General features: G+C 35.2%; 1 protein-coding gene across 1 annotated transcript in view; it reads left to right on the top strand.

Moving 5' to 3' along the window:
- CAAP1 (caspase activity and apoptosis inhibitor 1) overlaps positions 1-21,508 on the top strand; it is a 63,089-nt gene that overhangs the window by 6,283 nt on the left and 35,298 nt on the right. The window contains exon 4 of the mRNA XM_070480590.1: positions 590-665. Within this exon, the coding sequence (XP_070336691.1) occupies positions 590-665 (76 nt within the window). The remainder of the gene's footprint in view (positions 1-589; positions 666-21,508) is intronic.

Genomic DNA, 21,508 nt, shown 5'->3' with positions numbered 1-21,508 from the left:
TTTTTGCTTTCTCATTGCTTCTAATTATCCATTGAATACCATTTCTGCTCTAATAAGAGCCAAATGCAGAGTTAGAATAATTTCTTGCAAATTCCTGACATTTGTCTGTCTGCCTAAAGTAAGACTCTTCTTTGTGATACATTACCTATAGAATTTTGTGTTTTTAAGCTGGGTTTTTTTTTTTTTTTTTGACTCTTCAAGGATTTTAGTATTAGCGTTACAAGAGAAGGAACAAAAAAATGGAGACTTTCAATTTCTAGAGATAACATCTTTTTAAAATGTAAAATGGTTTAATGGAATTTGTAACTGATAAAAGATGTGTACATCTGTGTATAGTCTGTAAGTATATATATGTATATATACACATTCTCATTTATATACATTTTGTGCATTTATAGAATAGATAAATAGGATATATACCTAAAAAGACATTTTAAATATAATAATTAAAACTGTCATCTTTCAACAGCTATCAGGTTTCTTAATCTGTCACTTTATGGATGAAGCCTTCTGTATAATGATAAGTTGCTCTGACTTTTTGTCTTATAAGCGTGTTTTCAATTTTTTGTTTTTTAATGTCATTCACCAGGTGACAATGGTATGGACTCTGAAATGGAAGAAGAAGCAGATGACGGCTCTAAGATGGTATCTGATTTAGTTAATCAGTAAGTTAAAACCATTTATTGTAATTTCAGAATTGCTTTATCATCTCTGGTAATTTCTTACCTCAAGAATGTGATTGTTTTTCTGTGTTATAGTTATATAAAGAGATTCAACAATGTTGGATTGATTTTTTTACTTGTAGTGATTGGTCCTTTTGATTTGTGAGGATGGAATTAATTGCTTTGAGGATTAAGATAATTTTATTACACTACTGCTCAGAAACAGGACTGTAACAGTGCCAACACTGAAGCAGAATCACATCTCTCACTTGGAATTTGAATATATATACTACTACTGACACCCACTGTTTATTAAGTACTTACTATAACAAACATGTTAATAGTTTAGAAGACTTTATCTCACTGAATTCTCCTACATACCTCTTAATGTTTGGTGATAATAGCTTCTTTTCATGGATCAGATAGTAAGCTGGTTCATTTGATATCAGTTCAGTCAGTTCAGTCGCTCAGTGGTGTCCAATTCTTTGCGACCCCATGGACTGCAGCATGCCAGGTTTCCCTGTCCATCACCAACCCCAGGAGCTTGCTCAAACTCATGTCCATCAAGTTGGTGATGCTATCCAACCACCTCATCCTCTGTCGTCCCCTTCTCTTGCCTTCAGTCTTGCCCAGCATCAGGGTCTTTTCCAATGAGTCAGTTCTTTGTTTGATATAGGTACATTTAATTTGACTATTGTGATGATGAAAAATAGCTGAAGTTTTTGAATGCCAACTAATTAAGAAGTGACATGCTCATTTTCTAGGCTATTTTGCTCTGCCGTGGGCTTATTAAACTTTCACCCACTAATTTTATCATCTGTTCTGATTTTTTACTAAAATATTTTTTTTTGGTCATCACCAAAGACTGACTTGCATCTCTGTTTGCAAAGTTTGGCTGTAGACAGTAGCCCAAATAAAAACATAACCAGAGACAGTAACATAAATCAGTAGCACATATTTAACCTGAAACCTGAGTATATTTTCATTTCTAATACAGTGCTATTGGGTAAGTATCACTGGAAAAAGACAATTTAATTTCATATTATAACTATAGAGAGAGCATCAGCTACTTATACTGGAGCACTGAAGAAATCATTGTATCTTGGCTGCCTCATAATCAGTAGATTTTTGGTCATCACATTCATCTTGCCTCGGAATGTCATAGGATGGTTTATACTTACCCACAAAGTATAAAATGTACACATTTCTACAGTCTTGCTATTGACTTTTCTTCAAAATATGTGGCTTTAAATCACTTATATGTATGCTTATCTAGTTTAGCTAGTTTAAGCCTGTCACTTTTTAGTTTTACATTTTAGTTTCTTAAATAATCTAAATTAATCATCTTGTTTCTTGATGCTTTTTACAGAGCATCAACTTTTGCTTGATTACTTTTGTTTTGCCTTTGTTTAAATGTGTTTATTTTTCCAATTTTTGAGGTGTTTTCAAGGTTAAGTCCTTTATTGTTCACACCTGAACACTAATGCTACTTTTTCTACTGTTAGAAGCCATTTAATGGATATCTAATTAGATTAGAAATTTGTGTCTTTTTTTAAAAATTACAACAAAGTACAGTATTTGACTTCTGAACTTTTCTAATAAAAGAAAGGTGGTTAGATTCAAAGTGACTATTGTGAAAAACCGAGTTTTACAATGTTACCATGAGACTGGTCATGTTAGCTTTTAAATGCTGCGGTGAGTAGGTTAAGCAATCACAGATATTACCCAAAATTGTCATAGCAGCCACTTGTGGATCTGATAAGTGTCAGATCATTGAGATTCTTTTGAGTTATTTGAGTATATAGGCTTTAAAAAAAATCATATTTGTAAGCTACAGGATGCCAAATAAATAATAATATTAAGAGCATTGTATGCCAGACACTGTTCTAATCACTGTACTTGCCTTCATTCACTCATTGGGTTTGTACACTAGCCTTGTGAGGTGGGTGGTATTGGTATTATCATTTTACAGATGACAGATAAGGTCTAGAAAGATTTGTGTGCCTGAGATCACACAAATGAATGTGGAAGTAGAAGGAGTGTTAGTTATGAAGAGACTTTAAGTGTTCATGTAACAGGACCTGGCTTTAAAACACTTAACCTTCTCTAAAATCACTTTGTACATTTGTAAAATATGGGTAATACTTGGCTCCAATAGGATAATTGGGATTAAATGGTAGTGGAGTGGTAAAGAATCCACCTACCAGTGCCAGAGATGCAGGTTTAATCCCTGGGTGGGTCAGGAAGATCCGCTAGAGTAGGAAATGGCAATGCGCTTCAGTATTCTTGCTGGAGAATTCCATGAACAGAGGAGCCTGGCGGGCCATGATCCATGTGGTCACAAAGAATCAGATATGGCTGATGTGACTTGTTTGTTATTTAAAAATATTTTTTTTACTATTTTGTTACTAATCTTAATTATGAATAGGGAGATACACTGCACTGTGAAACAGTGAAGGTGGGACAGGGAAATAATGTGGGAAAATGTGGGCCTTAGCCCACATTGCTGACTTGACAGTTTGCTGCTTGCTTTGTGCTGAGAGGTCAGTTCAGTCCTGTCAATTTCTTTTGAGTTGAACTGAACCTGGCGGGCACACTCATATAAACTTTATTCCAGTGCTTCAGCAGAGGGTTAAGTTAGTTAACATGTTTGGTACTTGGTGCTGAAAAGTATCATGTTTTTTATTACCTACTGGTTTTTTACTGTAAAAGATAACAGCAGTCTGACCTTTTTGGATGCTGAGGGAACAGTTATGAGTAGGCAAGAACCTTCAAGGAATTCAGCAATTTGGGAGAGGAAAATAAGGCTGAATACATTGAACAGGTAGCTTCTGTGGAACATAGGATTAATAGGCAAGAGGAAAGGAAACCTTAGCAAAGTAATGATAACTCTCAAAGAAGTAGAGTTAGAACACAAATGTAGTTTCAGGAACTAAAACAATTCTGAATTCCTTAATTTAGGAGACAAACAACAGATTAGCCATGACTGAAGGCTAGCTACATCATTGTGCTAAGAAATTAAATTGAATAAATAAATACAGAATAGTGAAGAGAAACCACACACAGAAAGTGTCAATCCTTATGTATAACTCATGGTTACCTGGAAGACAGTTTTAGACCTATCTTGAACATACTAGAAATCCTGGAAAGAGAAACAAATAGCTAGAAAAGAATTGAAGAAATGATAGAAGTAACATTTTTTTATTTAAAGACGTAAGACTGTAAGGACAAGGATAACGATCTGGTTATGAGTTGAATTGTGTCCCTCCAAAATTCATATATGGAAGTCCCTAACCCTTAGCACTTCAGAACATAACCTTATTTGGAGATTAGGTCTTTAAAGAGGTGATTTGTTTGTTGTTTAGTCCCTGAGCCATCTCTCATTCTTTTCCGACCCCATGGACTATACAGCTTGCCAGGCTCCTCTGTCCATGGGATTCTCCAGGCAAGAATATGGGAGTGGGTTTCCATTTCCTTTTCCAGGGATCTTCCCTACCCAAGGACTGAACCTGCGTCTCCTGCTTGGCAGGCAGATTCTTCACCACTGAGCCACTGGGAAGCCCAAAGAGGTGATTAGGTCAGCCCAGTCCGACTGGTGTCCTTATAAGACAAGGGAACTTGAGAGCCCTGAGAGGCTCCAGGGCTGGGCAGACACAGAGCAGAGCCCTGGGGACGCTGTCTGCAAGTCAGGGAGAGGCCTCAGAGGGAGCCACACCTGCAGACACCTTGATCTTCCACCTCCACCTTGCAGAACTGTGAGAAATACATTTTTATTGCTTAAGCCAGCCAGTCTTGGTATTTTGTTATGACAGCTCTAGCAAACAGATACAAACTTATATGTATATGTGTGTACGTGTGTAAATTTCCTGTGAAACTTTTCCCCCGAACTTTTTATTTTGGAAAACTTCCAACTTATATTTTGGAGAACTTTAAACTTATGTAAAATTGAAAGAATGATATGATGAACATCCATATACTTTCTGCCTAGATTCAGCAACAGTAAGATCTTGCCAGTTTGGCTTTCTCTCTCTTCTTACATTTATCCTTTTTCCCCAGGAACCATTTGTATTAGGTTGCTGGAGCTGCCAGAGCAGAGTACCATAGCCTGGCTGGGTTAAACAGCAGAAGCTTGTTTCCTCACCCTTCTGGAGGAAAGTCCAGGATTAGGGAACTGACAGAGCTCTTTCCTCTGAGGCCTCTCTCCTTGACTTGCATATGGCCACCCTCTTGTGCCTTTTCCCTTGGTTGACTTCCCTTGTGTGTCTCCCTGTTGTCTCTCTCTGTGTGCTGTTCTCCCCTTATAAGGTCACCAGTCACACTGGATTAGGGCCCACCATTATGGGCTTCAGTCCGTTAGGTTCAGTCGCTCAGTCGTGTCTGACTCTTGGCGACCTCGTGGACTACAACACGCCAGGCTCTCCTGTCCATCACCAACTCCTGGAGCTTGCTCAAACTCATGTCCATCGAGTCGGTGATGCCATCCAACCATCTCTTCCTCTGTCGTCCCCTTCTCCTCCTGCCTTCAGTCTTTCCCAGCATCAGGGTCTTTTCTTTTTTTTTTTTTAGGGTCTTTTCTAAGGAGTCAGTTGTTTGCATCAGGTGGCCAAAGTATTGGAGTCTCAGCTTTAGCATCAGTCCTTCCAATGAATATTCAGGACTAATTTCCTTTAGGATTGACTGGTTTGATCTCATTGCAATCTGAGGGACTCTGGAAAGTGTTCCCCAATACCATAGTTCAAGAGCATCAGTTCTTCAGTGCTCAGCTTTCTTTATGGTCCAACTTTCATATGCATACATGACTACTGGAAAAACCATAGCTTTGACTAGACAGACCATTGTTGGCAAAGTAATGTCTCTGCTTTTTAATATGCGGTCTAGGTTTGTTATAACATTTCTTCTAAGGAGCAAGCGTCTTTTAATTTCATGGCTGCAGTCACCATCTGCAGTGATTTTGGAGCCCAAGAAAGTAAAGTCTGTCACTGTTTCCACTGTTTCCACATCTATATGTGATGAAGTGATGAGACTGGATGCCATGGTCTTCATTTTTTGAATGTTGAGTTTTAAGCCAGCTTTTTCATTCTCCTCTTTCACTTTCATCAAGAGGCTCTTTAGTTTTTCTTCGCTTTCTGCCATAAGGTTGGTGGTATCTGCATGTCTGAGGTTATTGGACTTATTTTAACTTAAATTAGCTTTTAAAGGCCCTATTTCTAAAATGGTCACATTCTCAGGTACTGGAGTTAGGGTTTCACATATGAATTTTTGTGAGCTAATAGTTCAGTTCATAACTTATCAAAAACTTAAGTTGCAGATGTCATAACATTTCATGCCTAAACAATTCAGTGTGCACTTCTTAAAAATAAGGCCAGTCATCACTCTTCAGAAATAATCAGTATTTCAAGTAGTGTCATTGAATATATTGTTCGTGTAAAATTTCCCCAATTGCTAAAATAAATTTATAGCATATTAATTTATTTAAATTAATTAGCTGATTGATTCTGATCCAGAATCCAGTGGAATTCATGTGTTATGTTTGATTGTTAGTATTACAAAGTTGAGTCTTCTTTTTGTTTATTTTTGGTTTTGTTGTTTTTTTGTTTTAGTTTTGGCTGTGCTGAGTCTTTGTTGTGTCCCGTGGGCTTTCTCTGATGGTGGCACACAGACTTCTCTTGCTGTGGTACACAGGCTCTAGAGCATGTGGGCTCAGTAGTTCCAGGTGCATGGGGTACTCTGGTGGTGGTACACCTGCCTAGTTGCCCCGTGACATGTGGGGTTTTAGTTCTTAGATCAGGGATTGAACCCACGCCCCTAAGGTAGATAGATTCTTAATCAATGGACCACCAGGAAAGTCTGAAAGCTGAGTTTAAAGAGAAGATACAGATAGAAGAGATAAAAGCTTAATGAATAGTCCAGGAACTTAGTTCACATCTTAAAGGAACTTAAAAAATAACAAATCAAAAGGAAATAGAAAGAATAACAGAGGTAAACATTAAAACTAAAGACATAGAAAATAGAAGGATAAATAAATTTGTAAACTTGATTTTTGTAAAGACAAGAAAATAAGATGAATTCTTCTTAGATCTGATTAAGGAAATAAGTGGAGAGCAATTAAAATCGAGATTAGTGAGGAAGGAAGAGTCATGCATTTAATGAGTTTGAAAGAATAGTGAGAAACCACATGCAGCATTGTATAAACAAATTTGAAGCTAGCAAATGGATATTCTATCAAAATACACATTAACCAAATTAACTTCTTCCTAAAGTGGAAAACCTAAAGAGATTAACAAACAAGAAATTAGAAAGGTAAAGAGATCTGTTGAAAAAGACAAGGTGAATCCACAGCTTTACTTAACAATATTCAATACTTGTAATGTGTTTATAGCTAATCAAATGTTCAATAATGTTATGTTATTAATTTCAAATAGATTACACCTGTGCTATTTAAATTAGTCCAAGCCCTAGAAAAAGATGAAAAGATCTTCAGTTTACTTTACGACTTCTCCATAGTTTTAATATTCCAAATCTCATACATAGTGTCAAAAAAATGTGGGAGAATTATAGCCCTTCTCACTTGTGACTATAGATGCAAAAATTTTAAGTACAACATTAGCATATAGAATCCAGCAGTGTATTAGTGAATAATTATACTACTGACCAGGTAGGATTTACTCTAGGAATTTATAGCAGACTTAATTAGAAAGTCTTTTAGTGTAATTCATTTCAATAAATTAAAGGAGAAAAGTTCAGATAAGTAGATGCTAAAAATGCCTTTGATAATACCCAGCAGTCGTTTCTAATATAAGCTATAGGTAAAAGAGATATAGAAAACTATTCAGATACAGTAATGACCATTTGACCAGACTTAACCACCCACTTGGTGAACTAAAATGAGGAATCACACAAGACCGTTCGTTTTCAACATTTCTTGAAGGTTCAAGCAAATGCAGTTAGACCAGAAAAAAACAAAAAGCCACACATATGCAACATGAGTTGTAGAAAGTAATTAACTGGTAAAAGGCAGCTAAAAAGATGGGATGATGGAAGCCCAGAGATTAGGGTGATATACTTTGAATATGGAGAAAGGAGCCAAAAGCTAAGGAATGCAGGTGATCTTAAGCTGGAAAAGACAAGGAGATGAATTCTCTGGAACCTCCAGAAGAAATGCGGCACTATCTATACCTTGATTCTAGTGTCCCAAGGCTCACTTGGGATTTCTGACCTCCAGAACTATAAGGTAATGTAAGGTATGTTGTTTTAAGCCACTGTTGCCTCTGTAATTTGTAACAGAGGCAATATAAAACTAATGCAAGGTACTTGACATAAAGCCAGAGTTACAGATTGTTGCCTGTAGCCATAGAGATATTTTGCTCAAAATTTAAATATTTAAAGTTTCAGATGGTTTCCAACTTTTAAAAATCAGGTGATAGTTCACCAAAATTTTGATTTTTGAATTGCTTAGAAATCAGCTCAGCTTTTCCTGAGGGGGGACAAAAAAAAAAAAAAATTAGAGCTGAGTGTAGGTACTCTCTTTTTGCGTGGTGTGTGTGTGTTTCACTGTGCCACATAGTACTACATTTGCCTGTATGTTTAATGTACAGAATGTCTAGAAAAGGAAGCTCTGGTTCAAGGGAAAATACATAAAGGCCAAAGGTTTGCCTTGGAAACAGTTCTGTCAGTTTTTCAGGGTCTTATCAACTGGGACATATACCTTTACCTTTTTATCCCAGTTTTGATGAACACTAAGAACTTTAAATAGATCTGGATAAAGCAGTCTTTATTATTAAAAGCACATGGAAATTTTGATGTTTTCTTTTAGTGAGTAACTTATGTGCTTTTATTATAGTGCTTATGGCAAAGGAGCTAGTATTAAGGATTCTTAGGATTGTCTAAGAAGCTGTAAAATGACACCTTTCAATATGAGGTATATATGTGTATGGTATTTAATATGCTTTATGTGAATTAATTTTCTCATAAACCATTACAGTTTGAAAATACAGTACACACAGATGTTTATGCACAATTTTATTTTTTTATTTTTTATTTTTTTCATTTATTTTTATTAGTTGAAGGCTAATTACTTTACATTATTGTAGTGGTTTTTGTCATACATTGACATGAATCAGCCATGGATTTACATGTGATCCCCATCCTGAACCCCCCTCCCACCTCCCTCCCCATCCCATCCCTCTGGGTCTTCCCAGTGCACCAGCCCTGAGCACTTGTCTCATGCATCCAGCCTGGACTGGCGCTCTGTTTCACACTTGATAATATACATGTTTCGATGCTATTCTCTCAGATCATCCCACCCTCTCCTTTTCCCACAGAGTCCAAAGTCTGTTCTATACATCTGTGTCTCCTTTTCTGTCTTGCATATAGGGTTATCTTTACCATCTTTTTAAGTTCCATATATATGTGTTAGTATACTGTATAGGTGTTTATCTTTCTGGCTTACTTCACTCTGTATAATGGGCTCCAGTTTCATCCATCTCATTAGAAGTGATTCAAATGTATTCTTATTAATGGCTGAATAATATTCCATTATATGCACAATTTTAAAAAATTTTAAATTATATTTTCAGTTTTATATGATTTATATGTTTGTAAAACAAACAGCTTTATATGTTTGTTATATTCTAAGGTCAACTTTCAAATGCATGTTTTTTCCCCCAAACTCTTTTGATTTCTATTGCTTTTTGAAATTTTGATTGCTTACTCATACTTAGTTTACAATAGTTCTTTTTCTCTTTTTTTACAATAGTTCTTTTTTACTTTCAAAAGTAACAAAAAAATAGTAGTTATAAGAAATTTTTGACAGTGTACTACTTAAAACTAGAAATTAGTGTTAACTTATAACAATTTTAATAGAAATGAGATGTAGTAACTATGAAGATAGGATATTTATAGTTTCTAAATACCTTCATTTTTAGAAAGGTGAGGGTTGCGATTGTCACTTTCGTTCACCTTAGGTAAATAAGTGAGCAATTTTATGTTGTATTGAGATGGTGTAAAACCTTAGTATGTATAATTTTGCAGTATTTTAAAACTTAGATATCATGACAAAGAGTTGTATATGCTACCAATTGCAAGTTGCTTACCAAGAACATCTGTTTTAAGTAAATAAGATAATATGCCCGCATGTGGAGAGCTATCTTCATTTGGAAAAGAAGCTTTATTGTAGCTCAAGTAGCACTAAAAATGAGAACAGGTATTAGCTTGGCATATACTGTGAGATGATTGCACTAAAGAATATGTTTGTAATGAAATTTAAGTCTTGAATAGTGCAATAAAATAACCAGGATTGTGATTTCACATAAAAATAAAAATACAAGCACTTTAGGGAAATCTTAGCAATGTTTTAGTATTGTTCTCATAAATACTTTTATGAATTTTAAATTAATATGCTTTCAGTGAATGATATTGAGGGAAATGTCAGTGGAAATGAAGCTGTATTTCTCTATGGATAATAAGCAATGTTGAGATACTATCCCAGTTCTGGAAGGCAGAGAAGTTTAGAAACCCAGCTTCTCAAACTTAAAATATGCCACAGAGTAGATTGGCCAGGAGTGTTCTGGAACTTGAGTCACTGCTCCTTAGCACAGGACGGGCATGCTCTGCACTTCAGTTACTGAGTTCTAGTTCTGGGCACTTAACTTTTTGGAAAAATAATACACTCCTAAACAGGTCTTAGGTAGGAGATTTTCCATAACGTATAAGTTGAACAACAACTAGAATTCTGTTTATGGCCACTCTTGTATTGTGGACCTGATAGTGATATGTGGTAGAACTCTGATAATGTTTGTTGGTTAAATAAAAAAACATTTATTTTTCTTCTGTTTTTGGTAAGGGGAAAGCACCCATGCCCTTCTTGATGAAGTATAGCTGTCTTGTGGGTTCAGCTCATTAGAGTACTCCGAGTTCGATTTGTTCCAGTTCACGTCTCTTGTACTCCTTGAACATGTATGCATAAGTAACTTTCAGAGGGGCAGTAGTGCTCAGCCAAATGCTAAACTGTCAATAAGTGTCAATAAAACTGAACTCGTTGGGAATAAAAGACTGTTGCTTCATAAACTGCTATCATTAAGCTTCAATGGACTAAAGTATTTGAATAAAGTTTATAGTGCTCTGAAAGTGAAAGTTGCTCAGTCGTGTCGGACTCTTTGCGACCCCATGGACTGTACATGGAATTCTCCAGGCCAGAGTCCTGGAGTGGGTAGCCTTTCCCTTCTGCAGGGGATCTTCCCAACCCAGGGATCGAACCCAGGTCTCCCGCGTTGCAGGCAGATTCTTTACTGTCTGAGCCGCCAAGGAAGCCCGCAGTGCTCTGGAGCACTGAGTTAATGGGCAGCGTGAATCTCCAGCACGTGATTAAGTAAGCATTTTTATCAGTGGATGCAAAAAAGGCATCGAGTAAACCCAAGACCAAGCCTTATTACGAATGATACCTTCAGAAATTGACCTGTGACTCATCAAACTCACATAACCCACTCTGGAATGTATGAAGTTGTTTTGTAACAGTTATTTAACTATTTATTTATTTATTTAACTCATGAAAAATTTCATTGTACAATGAACCTTGAATACCTATCATTCAGTATGTTCCCTCCCATATTATTGGAAACCTCCTCCTTTCAACTTCTGCCAGCTTGATAACTTTGAAGCAAATCTTGATCCAGTTCTTTTTAAATATTTAGCAGATGGGCACCTCTCTGAAATCTTTATATATATTCCTTGGAATGGGAAGGCCTGAGCTTCACAGAAGTCTTAGATAGGCTTTAATTGTAACTGTGTTTTCAGTTAGAGAATTTTGAGGGTCTTTGGAAGCATTTTCTGATTTTGTAATTGTCTACACACAAAAAAATTGTATTCTTTGTGTTACAGAAACCTAATTTTTGAACTATATCTGTTCTTTCTTCATCAGTCATTTTAGTGCCTCGTCTTGGTGCTCAAGCACTGGATTAGATGTAAGCAAGTAGTTTTCCTATTCTCTGCTCTTTCCTTATCACTTTTTTAAAAAATTTAAGATTTTCTTAATCGCTTACCTCATTCTTTGTATTAATAGTCTTTTCCATTTTACTTGAAAAATAAATCCACTGATGTTCAGTACACTAAACTGGTTTGTTAATGCCTGTTCTTTATGCCAGTGCACTTTTCCCACCATTTAAAGGTTTTACTTACCAAGAGTCACTTGTATTTATTTCCAATACAATTACTGTAATTTTATAATATGGTTACATATAAAAACTGACGAAATAGCAGTATGAAAAGATTAGTTGATCACATTGAATGCTTTGGGAAAACTCAAAGTACTGTTGTTGTTAGCTGTGGTATAACAACAGTAAAAGTTTGGGTGGCATTGTATATATATATGTAAAGGGTTATCTTTTTCTGCACTCAAGAGTTTTCTGTTTTAAATAAGCCAAAAGTAGAGATGTAGACAATGGCTTATGTGAGTAGGATGAGCCTGAACTCTTCTTTGGATTCTTATCCAAGATTGGTGAATGAAGATTCATTCCTGTGTTATGTTAACCTAAGATGCTTGAATTATATATGTAACTTTTAAGTGTTTACCTGTGTTAAGTTTTTCTTTTCCAGTAAAGTGATACCACCTGTCTGAGTTAGAAAAAAGTGATTTCACTGTATTAGATTGTTTTTACTTTTTTATTATGAGAAGTGTCATCTATCTAGAAAAGTAGAGAGACTAGTATAATGAAACCCCCAAATAACTATTGCCTAGATATAACGGTTATTACTACTTTTCATATTTTTTCATCTGTTTTCTTGAAGTGCTATAAAGTAAATTGATTCTAAATGTTTATGTTTGAAATTTCAGAGAGTAAGGACATTTTCCCACATAGCCATGTGTCTTGTGTCTGTTATTTAACAGCTTGTTTATTCAAATGGTAAATAAATGCACATGTACATAGTATGATTTTTAAAAGTATATAGTGAAAATTAGTCTCACTCTTTTTTCTGTTTCCCATTCTGAGTGCCTTCCTATAGGCAACCACAGTAAACAAGTTTCTTGTGTATCCTCCCCGAGATATTCTGTACATTTACAAATGTATAAGTGTATATATATTTTTTCTTCTCACATAAATTGTAGTGTACTGTGCAAACTGTTCTGTACCTTTTTCCATTAAATCTTTTCCATTTAATAGTATGCCTTTTCTTGGATTTTGTTTTACTTAGTACATATAAGGCTTCCTGTACGTGTGTGTATGTATGTGTGTGTATACATACACATATATATATATATACACATACATGTATATATGTATACACACATGCATCTGTACTATTCCATTGTTGGATATAGCAGAAGTTTGTCAATGGACATTTAAGTGTTTACTATCTTTTGTTACTGCATATGGTGTGAGTATATCTGTATGTAAGTAATCATGTTTTTCAGTAATTATATAAATACCTGTAAATTAATTGTTGGATTAGATGTTTGGGCATTTGAAACTTTAATAGGTAACTGCCATAATTGACTTTCACAGAGTTTAAACTAATTTATACCTGTCCCCACAAATGTGGAGTATATGTTTTCATATACTTTAGCTAATGATGTTATCTGACATTTTGATGGTTGTTCATCTGTTAGGTAAAGAAAGGGTATCTTATTGGAAGGCAGGTATGCTCACCACTATACCACCAGCACTGCACTGGGAATTTTAATCTATAATCTCGTGAAGTGAAGTGAGAAGTGGAGTGAAAGTCATTCCGTTGTGTCCGACTGTTTGCGACCCTGTAGACTATACTGTCCATGGAATTCTGCAGGCCAGAATACTGGAGTGGGTAGCCTTTCCCTTCTCCAGGGGATCTTCCCAACCCAGGGATCGAACCCAGGTCTCCTGCATTGCAGGCAGATTCTTTACCAGCTGAGCCACAAGGGAAGCCCAAGAATACTGGAGTGGGTAGCCTGTCCCTTCTCTGGGGGATCTTCCTGACCCAGGAATCGAACTCAGGTCTCCTGCATTGCAGGCAGATTCTTTACCATTTAAGCTATCTCTTACTGTGAATGAAATTGACTGTGTTTCTGTTTGTTACAGAGCTGTTTGAACTTCCTTTTCCTATGAGTTCTTTATCATTTTTTTACCTTTTGTGTGTATGTGGGTAGAGGGTTTTGGTCTTTTTAATAGTCCATTGTTTGTGATATGGGTTCCAATTGTTTGTTGTTGTTGTTTTTTTTTTGCTTGTTGCTTTACTTTGCTTATAGCTTTTATTTATTTATTTATTTTTGCACATGTATAAGTATTTCAGGTTTATATAGTCTGATTTTATCAAGCTTTTTTGGTTTGGGGGTTTTATATTTAGAAAAGGCCTCTCCATTCTGAAATTATAAATTTTTCATACTTTCTTCTGGTACTTTATGGTTTCTTAAAATGTTGAAATCTTTGATTCATTTGGGATTTATTATTGGTTACCAGTTGTTATTGCTCTTGTCTGTCTTTTCATTGAAAATTTTCACTGTAGCATAATAATTCCATCTTGGTTTAATAGCATATCTTAGTTTTACCAGTAGAAATAAGTATTTTCCTGTGAAGCTTGGGGTCAAATTTTGAATGCAAACTGACTTGATACTTTGAGATACAAATAATGACTACATACAGTTTTTACTATTACCACCTTGAGAACTATATCTTTACGTAGGAGAAAGTCTACATAAATGTAAAAAATGAAGGTTCTCGAGTTAAACTAAACCTGCATTTTTAACAGCAGACCTCCACACCTTACTATATCTGACTTTTGGCAAGTTACTTAACCTCTCTGGGCCTGAATTACTTTGTTTGGACAATAGGGGTAACATCAGTACCTACTCATATGATTGTGATGATGATTAAATCAGAAGAAAATTATAAAATAGTGCTTAAAATAGTACTTGTTGAGAAGCAGTGAAAAAATGTTGCTGTATTTGCTCTGGAATTTTTAACTTTGAATTTGTAACAATCACAATTCTTAAAATTCCACTTTACATTGATGAGTATTGGGGATTCCCTTCCCCAGATTCTTTTTATGAAACCCTAAAGAAAGCAAAATAACTCATTGTTATTTTTAATTATTATTTTTTACTGTTACTGCCTTTTTAAAAAATAATTTATTACTTACAAGTTTCTAGCTTTTTCATTTATTACAAAAATAGTTTAAGAGAAAACTATTTTAAAGTACAGAAGGATTTTTTTTCTCCCACAAATGCGATCAATTTGTTAAATTGCCATTACGCTATGCTCAGTTATTTATTTATTTATTTGTATAGTCCAGGTCTTTGTTTTCTTTATACCCATCATTATGCTCAGTTATTTTAAACTCAGTATGTACTCTAAAGAGCAGTGATTACCTGTACCCTACTTGTACATGTACAAGTACATTACATTACATTACATGTACATTACATTACATGTACATTACATGTCCTTATGTCCTTTTAAATTGTTATTAGGCTGTGATCTTTAGGCAGCCTATTGAAATAATAGGGTAAATTTTTCAGAAAACCTCCACAGAAAATACTACTAATCATTGACAATATTGTGACTTAAAACTTGGATAGGACTCCAAATTTAATGTTAGTAGAATGTTTGCATATCCTACTTGTACCCCTTTAAATGAAGCACTTACAAAGTGATCTCATACAACTTAAAACTGGAGAGTCTTGAAAGCAGGAGCATAGGGATAGAAGAAAAGAGGAGAACCTCTCTTTCCTTTAGTCACTTTTGTGTAGAATAGAGCCCCCCATTTAGAGAATTGCCTTATTTACAAAAACTTGTAATTGTAGAGAGGCAATTTATAGAACAAATTCTTGGAGAGTCGTGGATCAGAGAAACTGGAGTATGGTAACTGATTTTTAGAATTACATTATTTGGGGAACAGAAATGGAAACAAGGGTTGAATTTTGCTATCTTGAGTAATGACCTTGCTGAGGAAAACATTAGAGGTATGGATTAATTTGCTGTTTGGAAAAGGCCCTTTGAGAAAAATAGCTTTGCTCCATTCCATGGGTTACATTTGAGTACTATGTGATTTCATTTTTGTGAACTTGTTCTAAGACTTGGCAGTACCGTAATTTGAAAAATATTAAAAGTGTAATTTAGAACAAAATTCATTTTTTAAAAAAAATTATATAGTTATGTGGGTTTGGACAAATTTATCGACCACTGCAGCCACAGTAAGACCCCTTCCATCACACTCAGAATTCCCCCCATGGCTCATTGTAGTCCAGTCGTTCTCCTGTCTCCAGTCCTTGACAACCACTGATCTGATTTTTGTCCTTACGCTATTTCTTTTTCCAGAATGTCATATAGATCAGTACAGTATATAGCCTTTTGAGCCTGGCTTCTTTTACTTAGCATAATGCAATTGAGATTTGCTTATGTTGCTGTGTGTATCAGTAGTTCCTTCCTTTTCCTTGATGAGTAGTTGGTATTCTGCAGTATGGATGTACCATACTTTGTTATCCTTTCTCCAGCTGAGGCCATATAGTAGGCAGCAAAATGACTCTCTGGTCTCTAGAACCTGTGAATGTCTTAGTCTTACTTTTGCATACTGACAAAGGGATTTTGCAGATTTGGTTAAGGTTAAGAACTTTGAGATGGGGAGATTATTCTGAATTATGCAGGTTATCCCAGTTATCTTCCCATTGAGTAATTTAGAGGGAAAGAAGAGTAGGTCAAAGAGATGTGCCTGAGGGGACCTTGTGACTGGAAGCTGACAACCAGCCAGGCAGCAGGGACTTTGGTCCTCACATATCAGGGAACTGACTGCCCAAATGAGCAGGGAGAGAATTCTCCCCTAGAGCCTCCAGAAAGGAAGGCAGTCTGTAGGGACTTTGATTTGAGTGCAGTGAGACCCTGCCCAGACTTCTGACCTACAGAGCTGTGGTATACATTTATGTTATTTTAAACTATTGACCATGTATATATGTGTTAGATCTGTTTCTGGACTCTCTTGTGTTTCATTAATCTAGATGTTTATCCTTTCTCTAATACCATTACTGTCCTAATTACTGTAGCCTTTTAGTCTTGAATGTGATAGTGTGCATCCTTAAACTTTGTTATTCTTTTCCAAAATTGTTTTGGATACTCTAGTTTACACCTGTGTCTCATTTTTAATAGTACAAAACTCCTTAGTTGGTAGACTGGCTTCCTTCAGCCTCTATTTTACTCCCAGGATAGCAGAAAGAACCAAGGGTTATACCTATCGCTAGGCTAGTTTGCCTGATTGTTAGCTGATTTTTGCCAGAACGGGAAGAATCCTTCTGATGCAGTTCTCTTTTTATCCTTCTGTTGAGGTCTCTTCCCAGTATTTTTCTTTTGAACAGGAGATTGATTTTTTTTTTTATTTTTTTTAAGAAACATAAACCTTAGTAATTCACACGTGTGGTTCTTTTTGGTTAAGTCCTGCAGATCTCCCCAGTGTATTACTCTGATTTAAAAACAAACTCATTTGAGTTACAAGAAAGAATCCTGCCCAGAACTGTATTGGAGGTTAAAGAAAGAAGGTGGACTGATGTTGGTTTGAGAACTTAAATTCCAAGGATAGACCTAGGGCTTTCTTATAATTCAGGGTCAAGACTGTAAATTAAGCTGCTTTAAGGAGCAGTGCAGATGGTAGAAGAGAATTGGGAAAATTAAAACTCTCTTTCTTTTTTCTTTATGAAAAAGAGTACAAAAAACATTGCGAGATTCTTAAACTCAAGCCAGCCGTGTTCTCTTTCCCTCCTTCCTTTATCTCTTCTCCAGTTGTTACAAAATTCTGACATGGTTTTAACGTGTTTGAAATATTTAAATGTCATTTAAATATAAATTGGAGTTCCTCTAGTTTTCCTACCTCTGACAGTATGTTTTATCATCTGGGGGTGACATTTTTTATTTTCCTAAAGCTGGAAATAAGATGTATGTACACATAATTTTCTTATACTTTAAGACATTTCTTATTTTGTCTCTGTCTTGCCTTTTATATTCTTTAGTGAAAATCTTTAAATTGTATTACAGAACTCTGAATGTATATGGTAGTTTTAGTTGTAAATCTGTGTCTGGAATTTTTTTCAGCTTCAGGTGATACTGATGTAAAAGCATTTAGCTTTTCACTTTTCGGCCACAAGGCGGTGTACTACCTCTACTGTCTGCAGGTTTTTTTTTTTTTTTTGGTGACTTTCTTCAACAGCCAGATCAAATCCAACTTAAGAAAAAAGGAACATTATACAAGTTCACTTTGGGCAGTAAAAGAAATTATTTATGACAGCAGATAGTTTTATAGAGGGGTCTAGTTTTATCTGAAGGTGATTCAAGGAACTTTCACAGAGAAAATAAAAAATAAAATTAAAATAATTCATAAAATAATTCATTTCATTTCTTTATTAATTTTTACTTGGGAAAACTTGTTATTAAAATGTTGCAGGAATAAGAATAATAATATAAGAAGTATATTTATATATGCTTTACCTAGATTTATCTGTTATTAATATTTTATTCCATTGCATATACTCTGTTTATATACTTGTGTATTTCCTTCTGAAACATTTAAGGCTGAGTAACATACATCATGACATTTTACCTCTAAATACTACATTGCATTTTTCCTAAGAATAGTGATATTCTTTTTCATATAACCACAATACGTTGTTAACTTCAGTAAATTCAGCTTTAGTAAATTTAACATCAATAAAATAGTTTTGTCGAATCTGCCATCAGTATTTCCATTTGTCTCTTGACTCAATAATATCCCTTATAATGGTCTTCCACTTTAGTTGAGGCGCCTCACATCAGTTGTTACATTTAATTGTCACTACTCTTTTTTTTTTTTTCCATTTATTTTTATTAGTTGGAGGCTAATTACTTTACATCATTACAGTAGTTTTTGTTATACATTGAAGTGAATTAGCCATGGATTTACATGTATTCCCCATCCCAGTCCCCCCTCCCACCTCCCTCTCCACCCGATCCCTCTGGGTCTTCCCAGTGCACCAGGCCCTAGCACTTGTCTCATGTACCCAACCTGGGCTGGTTATCTGTTTCACCCTAGATAATATACATGTTTCAATGCTGTTCTCTTGAAACATCCCACCCTCGCCTTCTCCCAGAGTCCACAAGTCTGTTCTATACATCTGAGTCTCTTTTTCTGTTTTGCATATAGGGTTATCATTAACCATATTTCTAAAGTCCATATATATGTGTTAGTATACTGTAATGGTCTTTATCTTTCTGGCTTACTTCGCTCTGTATAATGGGCTCCAGTTTCATCCATCTCATTAGAACTGATTCAAATGAATTCTTTTTAATGGCTGAGTAATATTCCATGGTGTGTATGTACCACAGCTTCCTCATCCATTCGTCTGCTGATGGGCATCTGGGTTGCTTCCATGTCCTGGCTATTATAAACAGTGCTGTGATGAACATTGGGGTGCACGTGTCTCTTTCAGATCTGGTTTCCTTGGTGTGTATGCCCAGAAGTGGGATTGCTGGGTCATATGGCAGTTCTATTTCCAGCTTTTTAAGAAATCTCCACACTGTTCTCCATAGCGGCTGTACTAATTTGCATTCCCACCAACAGTGTAAGAGGGTTCCCTTTTCTCCACACCCTCTCCAGCATTTATTGCTTGTAGAGTTTTGGATAGCAGCCATCCTGACTGGCGTATAATGGTACCTCATTGTGGTTTTGATTTGCATTTCTCTGATAATGAGTGATGTTGAGCATCTTTTCATGTGTTTGTTAGCCATCTGTATGTCTTCCTTGGAGAAATGTCTGTTGAGTTCTTTGGCCCATTTTTTGATTGGGTCATTTATTTTTCTGGAGTTGAGCTGGAGGAGTTGCTTGTATATTTTTGAGATTAATCCTTTGTCTGTTGCTTCGTTTGCTATTATTTTCTCCCAATCTGAGGGCTGTCTTTTCACCTTGCTTATAGTTTCCTTTGTTGTGCAAAAGCTTTTAAGTTTCATTAGGTCCCATTTGTTTATTTTTGCTTTTATTTCTGAAATTCTGGGATGTGGGTCATAGAGGATCCTGCTGTGATTTATGTCGGAGAGTGTTTTGCCTATGTTCTCCTCTAGGAGTTTGATAGTTTCTGGTCTTACATTTAGATCTTTAATCCATTTTGAGTTTATTTTTGTGTATGGTGTTAGAAAGTGTTCTAGTTTCATTCTTTTACAGGTGGTTGACCAGTTTTCCCAGCACCACTTGTTTAAGAGGTTATCTTTTTTCCATTGTATATCCTTGCCTCCTTTGTCGAAGATAAGTTGACCATAGGTTCGTGGATTTATCTCTGGGCTTTCTATTCTGTTCCATTGATCTATATTTCTGTCTTTGTGCCAGTACCATACTGTCTTGACGACTGTGGCTTTGTAGTAGAGTCTGAAGTCAGGCAGATTGATTCCTCCAGTTCCATTCTTCTTTCTCAGGATTACTTTGGCTATTCGAGGTTTTTTGTATTTCCATACAAATTGTGAAATTATTTGTTCTAGTTCTGTGAAAAATACCGTTGGTAGTTTGATAGGGATTGCATTGAATCTATAGATTGCTTTGGGTAGTATAGCCATTTTGTAATTGTCACTACTCTTCAGCTTCCTTTAACCTGGAATGTTTCCACAGCCTATCTTTGTTTTTTATAACATTGACTTGAACTTCCCTCCCCACTTTTAATAGAATATTACTCATTCCCATTTTGCCTTTGTCTGATGATTCCTCATTATACAGGTTATACATTCTCAGCTGTAATTTTACATGAGTCATGTTCTGTCTATTAAGGTCTTGTGTATACCTAAGGTCCTTTTAATGGTGATGTTACTTTATGTTTTTATTCAAGTCATTTTTTAAAAATTAGGTTTATGTGTTTAGAAGAGAAATAAATGCCATTTAATTTTAAAAGCAAACAAGCATTTTCTCTAAAGGAATATACTTAGAAATAAGGTTCCCAGTAGTTAAAATCTAATTTGACATAAGGCTTGAGATGGCATATTTTAACTTTATTTTTGCAAAGCTTTTAATGTAGTGTATTGGCATTTAATCTTTCCCTAGACTGCCAGGGAGTCTTGTTGATACCCTCTTTGGGATCTGCTAGTCATTCTGGTGAAAGAATAAAATCAACATTAGACTAAAAGAAATTTAAAAAATTGAGATATCTCAATATTAAATTTCTAAAATGTCACAATTAACACCAGATTAAAATATTTTTATAATCTCTATTTGAGTTTGTACTTGTATTAGTAAAATTTCAATACAAAACAAACTTGAAAGAGCCAAATGTGTTGGCTGGAAAGAAAATTGTAAACTTCTCAAGGAAATAATCACATCTTTATCCTTTAGTTATTTGAGGAATTTATTATTAAGTGAATATAAAGTTTTGTGAATAGGTAACTTTCCTAGATATTTTTAGTTTGTTCGTCTTAGAGTGTGTATAAACATTCTCAGAAGGTGATAGACACATATTTTAAAGAAAATAGTCATTTTGAGTATTCATAATAGTTAATTTCTTGACTTTCTGAAAAGTATTTGTAACATCAGTATAAAGATGGTACAGTACTAAGAAAAAGTATTAGTTGAGCTCTTTTGCAGAACATAGTGGATCAGGGACTTTTTAGTGGCATCTTAAACATAATCAGTTTACTTTGATAACATATGTATATTACAGATAAAATATGTATTTCCCACATATTGTAAACATCGAAGCATTTGAGGTATGAAATTAGATGACTGTAAAATGATTTGAATGCCAAAGTGCCCATTAAATTTAACAGTTGAACTTGAAAAATTACTGGATTCTTCTGTGAGTTAGGATTTCTCCCATTAGCTACCCTGCAGAGTATTGGAAAGGAGAAAAAATTACCTTGGTATTCTTTCCAGGTTTGCTCTTTGATTTT

This window comes from Odocoileus virginianus, chromosome 18, assembly GCF_023699985.2.
Source record: "Odocoileus virginianus isolate 20LAN1187 ecotype Illinois chromosome 18, Ovbor_1.2, whole genome shotgun sequence".
NCBI classification, from domain to species: Eukaryota; Metazoa; Chordata; class Mammalia; order Artiodactyla; family Cervidae; genus Odocoileus; species Odocoileus virginianus.
Note: the sequence above shows the minus strand (reverse complement) of the source record. Positions and strands in the feature narration are given on the sequence as shown.